General features: G+C 46.4%; 1 protein-coding gene across 3 annotated transcripts in view; it reads left to right on the forward strand.

Moving 5' to 3' along the window:
- Spaca3 (sperm acrosome associated 3) overlaps positions 1-13,508 on the forward strand; it is a 41,372-nt gene extending 27,864 nt beyond the window's left edge. For 2 of the 3 annotated variants that reach the window (XM_023719994.1, XM_023719995.1), the window contains exons 2-5: positions 8,257-8,538; positions 9,804-9,962; positions 10,408-10,486; positions 13,403-13,508. In XM_023719994.1, coding sequence (XP_023575762.1) covers positions 8,349-8,538; positions 9,804-9,962; positions 10,408-10,486; positions 13,403-13,469 — 495 coding nt within the window. In that variant the 5' untranslated portion in view covers positions 8,257-8,348 and the 3' untranslated portion in view covers positions 13,470-13,508. Of the gene's footprint in view, positions 1-8,233; positions 8,539-9,803; positions 9,963-10,407; positions 10,487-13,402 lie in introns of those variants that run through there. The other variant, XM_004635448.2, reaches the window with a different exon arrangement.
- Positions 13,509-13,831: the final 323 nt, after the last annotated feature.

The raw sequence follows: 13,831 nt of genomic DNA on the forward strand, positions 1-13,831 counted from the left end.
TCTCTGTCTCTGTCTCTCCCTCTCTCTCTTTGTCTCTACCAGGGGTTGAGCCTTGCATTTGCCAGGCAGGTGCTTGTGCTGCAGAGCTATAGCCCTAGCCCAGCCCTCATTGATTCCAGCACTGCACCATGAATCAGTCACACACTCTAGCTTTAGCCATCTCTGCAAAAGCCCCATCTAAAACTGTATGAGGCTTTGGGGGAACATCTAGACACAAACCATAACAATCTCTTTATATTTTTATACACCTACCAGTTTTGGATTTTTGTTCTCCACACTGGGAAAATAGTCACGCAATATATATCAAGCATCTGTTAATCTGATGAGAATGATGGTGAAGAAAAAGATATTGATAGGGTATGACAGATGCTGAGTTTATAAACTAGCACAGGATTTTGTGCAAGAGTGCTGGAGAGTCCTAGGTTAGCCCAAGGAGCCTAGGAGAAGAATCCAAGCTTCAAGGGGTCAAGGGGGAATAGAAGCGAGCCAGGGAGTTGGGATGGAGAGTGAATTTGACATATTCAATACTATATGTGACACACACTAAGGAAACTAAGAAGTTTAGTTGGAACAGCGGTTCTCAGTACAGGAGCACATTCGAATGGGGGGGCAATTAACAAAAGTACTGGTGGTTGGGCTCTACCCCCAGTAATTTGGACGTCGCTGACCTGGGCTGGGGCCTGGGAGTCAATATTATTTATAAATTTCCACTGGGCCTGAGGACCAGGAAGGTAAAAGTGGCTACTGGGGAGCACAAACTTGGAGGCAGGCAGTGGAGAAAATTTGCTAGGAATCTCAGCTTGCTTCTGAGGAGCAGGAAAGACATGTGTGGAGCTCAGCAGAGAAATAAAGACCCGAAGCCCTCACTGGGGCCTTGTCTGCCCTTATAACGGTTCCTTTTGAGCAGTTGTTTCCTTTTTCCCATTTAAAAGGGAAAGTCAACTGGGAAATAACAAAACATACAATAAAATAAAATAAGCTGAAAGATTACTCAATAAAAAGAAGAGATAAAATAGTAAAAGCAGGCCAATGCAGTAAAACCCAAACAAACTCAACCAGACAGAATCACCACCAAGGGTCACGCAATGAAAACAACAGCTTTTAAGTGTGTGAATGCTGGTGGAGGGCACACTCATGCACTGAGTATCACCATCAGCCCGGAGGGAGAGAGGAGAAAACAGGCCTGGGGAGTTGGAAGGCAGGGGCAGGTTTATAGGGGTAGGGTAGTGTAATGGCTCCACTTTAATGGTGAGGGAGTGGAGATTAATTCATTAAGACTACATAGCCATTCTAGGACCAGCCAAATAGCTCAGTGGATTAAAGTGCCTGCAAGCAGGCGCAGGGGCCAGGGACTTGATCCCTGGGCCTGCTGTGCTGGCCCTGCCCACAGGGCACACTGAAATGGCAATTGAGACTGGGCATGGTGGCGTGCTCCTGTAATCCCAGCTCTTGGGAGGCTGTAAACAGGTAGATCACTATGAGTCCGATCTAGTAGTGAGACCCTGAACACTCTGTAGACCCTTCCCTAAAAAATACAGTAAAAAAGACTATATAGCCATTCTGTAGGTCCTGAGCACTTTCCTCTGAGTAAATACTCAAGGTTCATGCACATAGAATTATCCGGGATCACGTATTTTTACTTTTTTGGTCTCATTTTGTAGTGCAGGATGGTGTTGAACTCATTCTATGGCCTTGAACTTGCAGTGATTCTCCTGGCTTAGCCTCCTGGTGCTGGGATTACAGGTATGCATGCCCAGCTCTGGGGAGATTTTAAGAAATATGATTCCTGCTATAGACATTTTTTCCAAAGAAAATATACAAACGGTCTACAGGTAGCTGAGAAAAATGCTCAGTGTGATGGGTCATCAAGGGAGTGCACAGCAAAACCACAACAAAACATCCCTTTACACTTGTCAGAATGGTTTTTACACTTGTCAGAATAGCTCAGCAGATTAAAGCACCTGCTTAGGCAGACACAGGGTTCTGGGTTCAATCCTCAACATGCTGTTCTGGCCTTGCCCCTGGGAGCACTGAGACAGTGATTGAGACTGAGCGTGGTGGCACACGCCTGTAATCCAGCGCTTGGGAGGCTGAAAAACAGGAGGATCATTACGAGTCTGATCTGGGTAGGGAGACCTTGTAGACCCTGTAGTAAATACATTAAAAAAGAATGTTTTTTTTTTTGTTGTTGTTGTTGTCGAAAAACAAAAAAGCCATCAATGTTGGTGAGCATGTGGAAAAATTAGGACCCTTGAGTACTTTGCTGTGAATGCAAGATAATGTGGCTTCTTTGGAAAATAATAGGGAGATTCCTTAAAAATTGAAAAAAACCCCATATGATCCAGCTATGCCACTTGTAGGTATTCATCCAAAAGAACTGAAATTATGATTTTGGAGTGATGTCTATACTCCGCGTTCATTGCTGTATTGTTTACGGTGACTGAGATACAGAAGCAACCTGCATATCCAATCACAAAAGACTGAACAAAAAATAACATTGCGTATCCATGCAGTGGGATGCCTGCTGGAGATTGTGCTAAGTGAAATAAATCAGCCACAGAAAGATAAATGGTGCCACTTGTGCGGTATAACCACAGTAGTTAAACTCCTACGGATCTTATGATCTAAGACTGGAATGGTGATTACAGGGGTCCAAGGGAGGGGGCCATGGGAATGACCCATTAACGAGCATAAAGATTTAGTCAAGCAGGATGAATGAGCTTAGCGATCTGCTGCACCTTGGTGTACTTATCATCGATATCCAGGTATAGTGCACTTCAAAAATCTGTGAAGAGGGCTGATGGCTTGTTAAGTGTTATCACATTTAAGAACATCATCATCGGAGCTTGACCACGGTCTTTGTTTCGAGCTATATATTGGGATGTTTATGTATCTCACATTTTTAAAAAAGAAAATAAAAGATACTGATGTGCATTTTTGACTTGATGCCTGGGGTGGGCCATGCAGACAGGTTGCAACTAAACACATTTGTGGTTGTGCTCTGTTTTGCTTTAGGTAGTAATCACTACTATTTATTGATTCCCCATCGCTGAGGACTTAGCACTTTATAGATGCTTTATTGAGCTCTCTTATATACTGTGAGGTAGATATTGTCATCTCCCCTTTGGGAATTAGGAAACAGAGAGGTTAAGCCACTTTCCCTGAGCCACCCAGCTGGTGCTCACTAGCGCCTACTTCTTGCACAGGTGAGCCTAACCCCAATGCCCATGGTCTAGATACTAGTTTGTGTGGCTTCCAATCATGGGGTTTCCTGGGGGGCACAGACCTGGGTACAAGTCCCTTTATTTCATTTGCCTATCCCTCAAGCTTTATGGCCCATAGCATAACTGGGATCCTGGCCTGTGCAGCCACACTGAGTAAGCACCAACCAGATAGAGGAAGAGGAAGGTTTGGGGCTTAGAATTAAGGAGGAAGATCTTTGTGCTAGGCAAAAGAGTACAGTGTTTTTTATTTTTTATTTTTTTAAATTTTTATTTATTTGTGTGTGTGTGTGTGTGTGTGTGTGTGTGTGTGTGTGTGTGTGTCCAGCTCAGCCCATCAGGGGGCGGGGCTGGCTGGCATGTGGTGCTGGGGGATTGAACCGTGGTCCCTGGGCTTTGCTTAGTTTAGCTTGTTCTAAGTAGGTGCTTTAGACCACTGAGCCATCTCACCAGCTCCGAGTACAGTGTTGAGATAGACATCTTTGAGGCAAGTGGGCACTTGCCACCATGCCTGGGTCTGTTGGGAGGACAGAGACCCATCAGTCCCTCAAAGCAAAGTACTGGGTGTGTGTGTGTGTGTGTGTGTGTGTGTGTGTGTTTGCAAGTGGCCCTAGGCAAGAAAAGTGGGACTACCTACCCCTGATGTGCCATTGAACCTTGAAATTGAGGGACTCAAGTGGGCTCCTGAGAGCTCAGAGGGTGGGATAGATTCTAGAAGTTGAGCTCACAGAGCCAGGGAGTTCTAGAAGGCTCTAGGTCAGGCTGGAGTCTGCCTTCCCCGCTGACCACTTAATACTGGGCACCAGGATCCCAGTAATATTGTGGGGAATATCTTGAGCTGAAGCAGAGATTTGGGCCATTGGACTACTGCTCTCATTATCACCACCACCTCAGCTCCGGTGGGGAGGACCCCTGATCAGTGAGGCCCCTGTGACCTCCTCATCCTTGAGCTATTGACCAAGACCCTGGCTTGGGCTGGCTGGAGAGGAACATTGAAAAGGCAGGTGTTGGTCAGAGATGGGAGGATGCTGGCCTGGGTGGTGAGGGCTGAGGATTGCCACTGGCAGGTCTGTGATCTCGGAGTCACTTAAACCTCTGTGCCTGCTGTGAAATGTTCAGGATGGACTCACCCCGTAAGTCATTTTGCTGTTAACAAAATCAAAACTGCTCACTGGGTAGCAGGGAGCTTGGTTTCCCCATCTATAAATTAGGCTCTTAAACCTAGTGCCCTTGAATTGTTAAGAGGATTAGATAAGATTAAGTTAGAAAATATCCAGAAAAGGCCCAGCCCAGTGTCTGAGAGATCTGAAGAGCTCAGCACGAGGGATTGTCCCTTTCCCTCCTGCTCTACACACTTTAATGAGAAAGACTCATAACTGCAGTTGCGACTCCAGTGTATTTTACTTTAAGACACAGTCTGAAGCAGTCAAATTATACCTGCAGCCCTGGTCTCAGGATAGGAAGACAAATAAGACCCAGCAGGCCACTGTTCTTTGCAAGATTGTTTAGTGATGGAATGGCTCAGTGTATGGTAAATCCTTAGCACAAAGGGAGGGTAGAAGATCGAGATGCTGTGGGAGTGGTGGAGCACTGGCCCACTAGGAAGGGCTCTCTGGGGAATTCATCCCTATGGTGACCCTTAAAGCCTGAGTAAGAATTAACAGTGTAGAGGTAAGGAAAGGGCTACCATTGTAGATGGCAACATGGCTCTGAATGGGAAGACACTGTGGCATTACTGGGATTGAAAGTATGAGTCAAGAGAGGCTGGCAGGGCTGGATTGCCCAGGGCCTGTGGCCTATGCTGTGGCCTGTGCTGAAAACCTTGCCTCTCTTGGTTCCAAGAATGGCCTCCTGCTCTGTCTATTTCTTATTCTCCTTAGTGAGCCTGCTTCTACCAGGCTTTACATGCTGAGATGCTTCCCAGGCCTTCTACCTCTAAGGGAGCCAGTTGCCTCTAAAGTCTTGAGAAAAGATAATGGAAGGTTGTCACACTGCAGGTTGGGCTAACAATAGAATTGCCAGGGAGTCTTCTGAAGTAGAAGAGGTGGGGCCTGAGGTAGAAGGCCTAGGAAGCATCTCAGCACGTAAAGCCTGGTAGAAGCAGAACCCACTGAGGAGAATAAGAAATAAACAGGACAGGAGGCCACTCTTGGAACCAAGAGAGGCAAGGGTTTCAGCACAGATGATCAGCAGTTTGAAATTCTGTTGAGAACCACTATATGTGGAGCTCTTTAGAGATCCACTGGCCTGGAAAGAGCACTTTAGGCAAGTGGTGATGGTGAAGAATTCACTGCCACTGGAAGAAATTGGGAGGTGAGAAAGTAGTAATTTTCCTCCCAGAAGTTTGGATGAAAAGAGTGGAGAGGAGATCAGCCAGCATAGATAAGGGTGGCATGCTCAGGAAGGTGTGTAGAGCTGGACTCTTAACCAAGCATGGTGCCAACACAGGCCAAGGAGGAGCAGGTAGAGGTGAGGTCCTGGTGAGACTGGGGGAGAAGGGTGGGCTGACAGGAAAGGATGACAACTAGAGCCTGAAGGGAACATTGTCCCACATAGCACAGAGGCACCTCATTATCACCCTAGGGTGCTGCTGATGGGAGGGTGTGGGAGGGACTGGGTCAGTTGTAAGTGGGATAGGGGCTAAGGCAGGAAGAAAGGGAATTCTGCATGTGATCCTCTTGCTTTTCTCAGTACAGCAGGAGGGAGAGTGGGCATCTGGGAGTAAGAGGGTGGAGCAGAGCTGGGTTTGGTGTTCAGGGACAGTAATGATCCACACTCCCTTTGAGGGAGATGGGAGAACACCGACCGCATGCAAGTGTTAATACCGGTGCTCATCTTGGTTCATAATAGAAATAACACCTAGTCTATTTTTTTTAGCTAGTCTATTTTTAATGTGAAGAGCTGAGTTCTTTCATGCCTTTTCTTATTTATTCCCTTAACACGCTTGTGTGGCAGGTGTTATCGATTTCCTCACTTTATGGATAAAGAAAATGAGGCTTGGAGAGTGTCCAAAGTCTTATATAGACTAAGGGACAGAGATGGGCTTTGAACTCACTGTAGGGTCATACCATTAGCCACTTTGACACACCCAGTGACATCTGTAGGGGGTTGGACAGCAGGGATGTCCACTTTCAGGTTGTGCAGCTGTTTCACATGTTGACTCTGAAGGCGGAGAGCAGGTGTGGTGGGCAGAGGCTGTGAAAACGGTGGGAAGAAGCGATAGGAGGGTGCTCAGAAAGAGATCAGAGCAGACAGTGGCAAAGATGGGGAAACATCGGGTGATCAAAGACACAGGGGCAACAAGGCCATGGAGTGAGTGACTGGGACAGTGTGGAGGTGAAGGTTACTGGCCCCGGAAAGGTGAAGGAGCCAGGAGGCTAGGGTCAGCAGGGGCTGACATCCCCAGTGGTCCTGGAGAGGATGGAGGGCAAAGCAACAGGATGGAGGAGGTTCTAAGTAGAAGGGGTTTTGCAAGGTGATGATTTAGAGTGGTGGTAGGGATGGAGACTCCCAGGGGTCTGTGTGTAGGAGTTAGAGAGCTCCAGGGTGGCAGTGCTACTTAAAATCAGGAGATCAACTCTCAGCCCTGGAAAGAAGCCCCTTGGCATTTGGGCTGAGAGATGGATTTACATCAAGGAGATCTCTCAGCTGAACCCTTCTGGAATATCTGCCAATGGCCACACCCCAGGGGGGCTTTGGATTTATCAGCTTTGGTCTCAGTACAAACTGTGACATTTCCTACTTGTCAAATTTTAGGCCTGGGGACTAAATAATGCCTAGCATGCACTATGGAGATCAAGTTGTGAGTTTTCTCCCTCTTTCCTCAGCGGGTAGGCCATGGTGGAGTGGGGTAGGACTGAAAAGGAGGGAGCTGGGTCTCAGGGACCTTCTCCAGGGTCTTAGCAGTAAGGTTGGTGTTTCCATCAATACTTGATGGAAAATATCTGTTCCACGTTATGCCTAAGATGTTTGATATTTAGACAGATAGTTAGGGTAAACCGAACTGCATATGTTTCAGGGTAATAATAAGCATCTCTTCTGGAGGGTTAACAACCTCCTAAGTTAGCAGATCAAAAATTGGAGAAAAGGAAGGTATGCAAGGTCATCCAACATTTTGGCCCTAGCCTTTCAAGGTCAGTAAAGACTGCAGACATAGGAGAACCTATACTGTAACATCATGTAACTCAGTTGTGCCCCAAATTTTCTGATCAAGGATATTATGGAGCCACAGAGGAATGTGATCGATGATGTATAGTGTGCCTAAGGAGAGTCATATGGAGAGAAAACTTTCTCTCAGACTTTCACAGAGAGCAAATTGGTCAAGCAATGGCCATGACTCATCCACATGGCTGACACCGACAAAGGATCTACAAAATGCGGTACAGGGTTATAGGATCAGATACAAAAGTTACATTTCTTGTTATATAGGTCTTGCTTTATCTTGGTCTTAACCATCCAGCAGAAAAGTATAAAAATGAGGTATATAAAGTAAAGCCATATTAATATGATGAGCTATAAAAGGTAGTCAACAACTTCTGCGATAACCCACTACTATTGTGAACTTCTGGATTGTGTTGGATTGTTTTGCTGAATTCAACCACCTATAGTATTTAGATGCCAATAGAATACCCATCTCTGACAGGATTAAACAAAAAAAGGGGATACAAAGGAAGAACCATTTTGTATTTGTATATATAGAATGGTTGGGATAGATACACAGCTACTTTCGCTTAATTCAATGAAAAGAAAGATTTTGTAGTAATAGTGTTTGGACAGGATATCCTGTCTGCTTCTTGTACTATGGATACTAAGACGATAACAATGTACAATGTATTAATTATTGCAAATGTCCTATTAATCAGCTTTGAAGCTGTCTCATTGATATTTGTTTCTCAATAAAACAAAATAATAATAAAAAAGGTTGGTGTTTCACGGAGGAGGCAGGGGAGTTAAGGTGCCCTGTTGGAACCTCCTTCCCATGCCCTCTTCCCTTTCCCAGGGGGACACTCAGATACCTGTCCCTTTTTCTTCCAAGGAGCAGCGGCTTGTGAGTGGACGATCGGCTGCCTTCCACCTCAAAGTTCAGCTTAAGTGTTGTGTATCTGGGGCTTCACTTCTACCACCCAGATGGAAGCCAGAAGGAGCTGGGCTCCCAGCAGCCGGCTGTGCCCCACTGGGATGGCACTGCTAGTCCTCGCCTCTCTGCTCAGCTGTCTGCTCACCTCCAGTGAAGCCAAAGTCTACAGTCGCTGTGAGCTGGCCAGAGTGCTTCGGGACTTCGGCCTGGATGGCTACCGGGGATATAGCCTGGCTGACTGTGAGAACCCTCTTCCCTTGCTGGCTACTGGCCTCTGGCTCTCCTCTTCCTCTGCTTCCTCTCTCTCTCCTCCTTGTTCAAGGGGTATGGTCTCCAAGGGGAGCTTTTTGAAGTTTTATTTACTTATTTTTATTTTTTAACTTTCTTTTTATTTTATTTTTATAAATAGATTGCAAATTGAACATAAATTATTTACAAACATAAACGAATATAACAATAAAAACTGTCCAAAATAAAAATGAAGAAAGAATTTACAGATCAGTCATAATAGTTCACTGTGTCATGGGCTGGTGAGATGGCTCAGTGGTCTAAAGCACCTACTTAGAACAAGCTTAGCAAAGCACAGGGACCGCGGTTCAATCCCCCAGCACCACATGCCAGCCAGCCCGCCCCCTGGTGGGCTGAGCTGGCCACACACACACACACACACACACACACACAAAATAAAGTTCTAAAAAAAATAATAGTTCACTGTGTCAAAACCAAGAAACTTATATTCATATAATTAGAATTCTCAAAGTAGAAAGGAGTAGGCAATAAAGATTTAAAATTTCTGAATTTAGTTCAACATATAACACCACATTTTTTAAAGTTTTAAAGCCAGGCATCAGTGAGATGATAAAGAAGGCCCAGCCCGGAGTTAAACACATAGTGGGCAGGCAACAGGGGCCAACTTGTAACTATCCCTTCATTTTTCTCCAGTGGCAAAGCCAGGAGCCAAAGACCAGACCAGCTTATCCCAATAAACTTAATCATGGCCATCAGGAGCAGATACCCTTACTGAAATTTAGGAAGCAAACTGAACAAATCAGAACTACCAAACTTTTCAAGGTGGTGGCAGCTTTGGGAAGCTGTCTGTGAAGTGTAGTCACATCCAGACATATTTTTAAGTCCCCTTGGTATATCCTACCCCTGTCTTCCTAGTCTTGCCTCTAAAGATCTAGCTCTGGTAAGTTAACTTGAGAAACACATTGGGCCTTACTGTGTGGTGAGCAAGGAGAAAGTGTGAAGATAGCTAGCCCAAGCGTTCTAAGACCTGAGACCTGGTCCTGTCTCCTGCTATGTGGTAGCTGTATGTGATCTTGGGGAAGTCACTGTACCCTCTTAAACCTCAGTTTGTCCATTTGTAGAGCAGATGGGATGGCATCTGCCCTGGTCATTTTGAAGTGAGTGAGGCTGGAGACAGTATATGGGACCTGTGCTGTGAGTACGCTGGTCTGCAGTGGCCTGGTCATCTGACATCAGGCCTGTGTCTACCCGTGCAGGGGTCTGCCTTGCTTACTTCACAAGTGGCTTCAACACAGGCGCCGTGGACCACGAGGCAGATGGAAGCACCAACAATGGCATCTTTCAGATCAACAGCCGGAGGTGGTGCAAGAACCTCACCCCGGACTCCCACAATCAGTGCCGGGTGTACTGTTCTGGTAGGATGGGACTGTGCCTTGGGCTGGCTGTGGTTGGGCCTTATACCAGGGTGGGCTTATTCCCAGTTCATTTTGTTCCCCCTGCATTTCTGTCTGAAAGCAGGTCTCCCAGGAGATACATATATAACAAGCAATGAGGGTGGGTACTCCTCGAGTCTGATAATGAGGTCCCCCTTCAGAGGTGGGCCCTAGAGCTAAAGGGTGGAGGGAGGAGAGGGATAGGGGAGCACCCGTGTTTCAGAGATTGGGAGAGGAGAGGAGAGGAGAGGAGGAGGGAAGAGCAGGGGCAGGAAGAAGAGGAGGAGCAGGAAGAAGAGGAGCAGGAGCAGGAGGAGGAAGACGAGAATGAAGAAGAAAGAAATAGAAGGAGAGAGAGAAAGAGACACTCTGGATGTCCGGCTCTGCCCCTTGTTCCCTCATTGTGTTCTCGTCCCTTCCACCTCAGACTTGCTGAACCCTAACCTCAAGGATACTGTGATCTGTGCCATGAAGATTGTTCAAGAGCCCCAGGGTCTGGGATATTGGTAAGTAGCTTGGCATGCAACCCTTTCTCCAAAGAAGTATGGAGAGGACTAGTGCTTAGCAGTAGAACTTTAGCCTTTAGCAAGCACCCTCTTTGTCCCAGGCACCATTCTCTGTCCTTCGCAACTTCTTTCTGTGATGGGAATTGCCACCATTGAGGTGTTCACAGATGGCACAGAGTTTTGAGGATGACAAGCCATTCACTGGCAGTCACTCAGGTACACAGCTGAGCCTGGCTTCTCCAAGATTTGCCTGTTCTGTGATGTTTGCTTTAAAGTTCTGCAGATCAGGGTCTAAGAAGACTCTAAATTTTTTAACCTATGGCATCATTTATATAAAAACTAAATTTTATATAAAGCTCAATATGTATAGAAGATTAAAGAACAGGTTCTTTACCTGAAGTAGAGGTGGCGCTTCAGAGCGCCTCGCTTTCAGCCTTCTCTTTTCCCAGCCTCCTCCCCACAAGGTGGCCGTGGAGTTGGCAAGAAAGTTGGATGAGCCTTGCATGAGGCACTGGACGAGCTGGTTGGTTCAGGCTGGTGCCTCTGAGTCAGGTGTGCCACAGCTGCCCAGCTTCCTTTGATGGGAGTTTCCTAGTTTCCAACCTTCCAACCTATACTCATACCTTTGGATGAGAAAACAATAGGTTGGGGGCAGTGTCTGGGGGCTGGAGGATCAGGACCATGGACAGATGGACAGATAAGGCTGGGAAGGAAATGTGAGACCACTGACTATTTGTTCAAGAGTGGAAAGAAGGAGGAGATGGTAGAAGCAGGGAAGGGGTGGACTGCGTGGAGGTCTTTGCAGGAATCTCAGGGAGAGATGTAGGGTTTTGACAGGAACAGATGTACAGGTGAAGGATACAAGAGGAGCTGGATGTGATGGGCTGTTGGAAGGACACAGGGACAGGTGAGATGCAACCCAGGAGGGAGAGGAAGAGGTGTGAGTGACTATGAATCTAAAGAAGACTTGGAGATGGGCCCTGAAATGGCCACCACTCTGGATATGTGTTGGTGTGAGCTACTAAAGGAACCGACTCAGATCAGACAGGCTGTGCAGGACATACCCCATGTCCAGTACATCACGAGAGAGTTGGCCTTAGAGGAGAGTGAAATGATGTCATTTGCAGGCAAATGGATGGATTTGGAGATCATAGTTAATTGAAATAAGCCAAACTTAGAAAGCCAAGTATTACATGTTTTCCCTAAAATGTGGAATCTTAAAAATAAAAAGGGAGAAGAAATAAAAGTAGAAAGGAGACTATTATTAGACAAAAGGGAGCAAATCAAAGGGAGGGAGGAAGAAGATATAAGGAAGAGTAATGGATGGATCTGATCAAAATATGTTATGTGTATGCATGCAAATATCACATCAAAACTCAATATTTTACATAATTAATATGCATAATAAACACTTCAACAGGGAGAGGAGAATGCAGGCTCAGGCACTTGAGGCCTGGGGCCACCACCCTAGAATAGAAGAAATTTTCTGTTATGGGTTAAATAAATTAAAAAAAAAACAACAACTGTATTTTCTACACTGGGAGTAAATTCCTGGCATGAGAACCCCTGAGAGGGTGGCTGAGGCTAAACACAGGAAGTGACTCCAGAAGACGGAAGGGAGGCGCATCTTCATTCATGGCATACACTTGGGCTGAGGACTCAGGTGTGCCAGGCTCAGTGCTGGTGTCAGGCTTGCGAAGCAGCTGAGACTTGTCTTCACCTTCAAGGACCTTATAGTCCGACGGAAGAGACAACCAGGCCAGTTTCCCTCTCTTGTTGATAGATTTATAGGAGTCTTTTGGGGGCACTCTTGATGGCTCTGTGACCTTGACAATATAGAGAACAGTAGTTATTAGAACTTGGGACTCCTGAGAACTTGGGATCCTAGAACCTGCGTGCGGTCTTGCTTGTCTTCTCAAGATATCATCTGTGAGCTGGAACAAGGTAATGGTCCTGAAAGAGACTGTGAACCATAGTAACCAACAACAGAAAGACCCAGACTGGCAGCCAGTGTGGGTTGGGCATGGGCACAGTTCTGTCATTTACTACCTGTGGACTTCTGGTAAGTATTTTGCATCTCAGGGTGAGTTTTTTGTTTGGAAAAGTGGAGCGTAAGATCTGCCCAATCTACCTAATAGGACTGTAGGGTGGGGGACAGGAAAGGCGGTGATGATAAATGGGCGATGGACGTGATGGTGCTAGGTACACTACAAAGTGCTGTCCATGTGTAATACAGTGCCACCGTCAGTGAACATGAAGGTGTAGGAAAAGAACCTCACACCTGAGCTCCAGGCTCTAGGTCTTTGCCAGTAACTTGTGGGTGAACTGATTATATAAGGAAGCTAGGTATTGAAATTTTTTTTTTTTTCATTTGTGTATTTGGTACAGGGTCTCACTATGCAGATCAGACTTGTGGTGATTGTCCTGTTTGCAGTTTTCCCAGCGCTGGGATTACAGGCATACACCACCACACCCAGACTATGTCATGGGCTCAGTGCGCCCTAGGGGGAGTGGCCAGAATGGCATGTGGGACTGGTGATTGAACACTGGCCCCTGCACTTGCCAAAGCAGGTGCTTTGTCTGCTGAGCTACCTTGCCAGCCCTAGATAGTGAATTTTTTTTTTTTCAGTATCGGGGATTGAGCTCGGGGCCTTGTGCTTCCCAGGCAAGCACTTATTCTACTGAGCTATCTCCCTGGCCCCTGGATAGTGAATTTTTAAAGGCCATTCTCCTCCTTTACATTCTTCTTTCTCTAGAGGCTTCCTTACTTGCTCATACAGTTTACTTGTCTCTCTGCCCAAGTCCCGGGCCCCTTCCTCTTCCTCCCCTTGGTTCAGAGCCAGTGTCACCTTCTGGCTCTGAGCAGTGCCTGGAGCTGCAGCTGATGTGGTCTCTTTGCTTATTTTCTGTCCTCAGGGAGTCCTGGAGGCGTCACTGCCAAGGCAAGGACCTGAGTGACTGGGTGGATGGCTGTGACTTCTAGGAGCCTCTCTGGAAAGAACCAGGCCACACACAGCAGCGTGGGAAACGTGGCCCAGACTTGGGAAGACAAACCAATTAATAAAACATAGTTTAACACAAGTGTGGCTCTGAGCGGTGTGTGTGTCTGCAAGTGCCAAGTTGAAGTCAAAGCCTCTCATTGTTCCCTGTCCTCATCTGGAGTGGGCGTCAGGTAGACGCCATAGGAAAGCTTGGTGTCCATTCCAGGTGACCTTGGCAGGTGGTCAGTGCCTGCCTTGCCTGCATCTGGCAACATTTTGGTCTAGGGTTGCCAGATTTAGCAAAAACAAAGCAAGCAAACAAACAAGAATAATAAAAATAGGATACCCTATTGAAATTTAAGTT

This window comes from Octodon degus, unplaced genomic scaffold (assembly GCF_000260255.1).
Source record: "Octodon degus isolate 3935 unplaced genomic scaffold, OctDeg1.0 scaffold00072, whole genome shotgun sequence".
NCBI classification, from domain to species: domain Eukaryota; kingdom Metazoa; phylum Chordata; class Mammalia; order Rodentia; family Octodontidae; genus Octodon; species Octodon degus.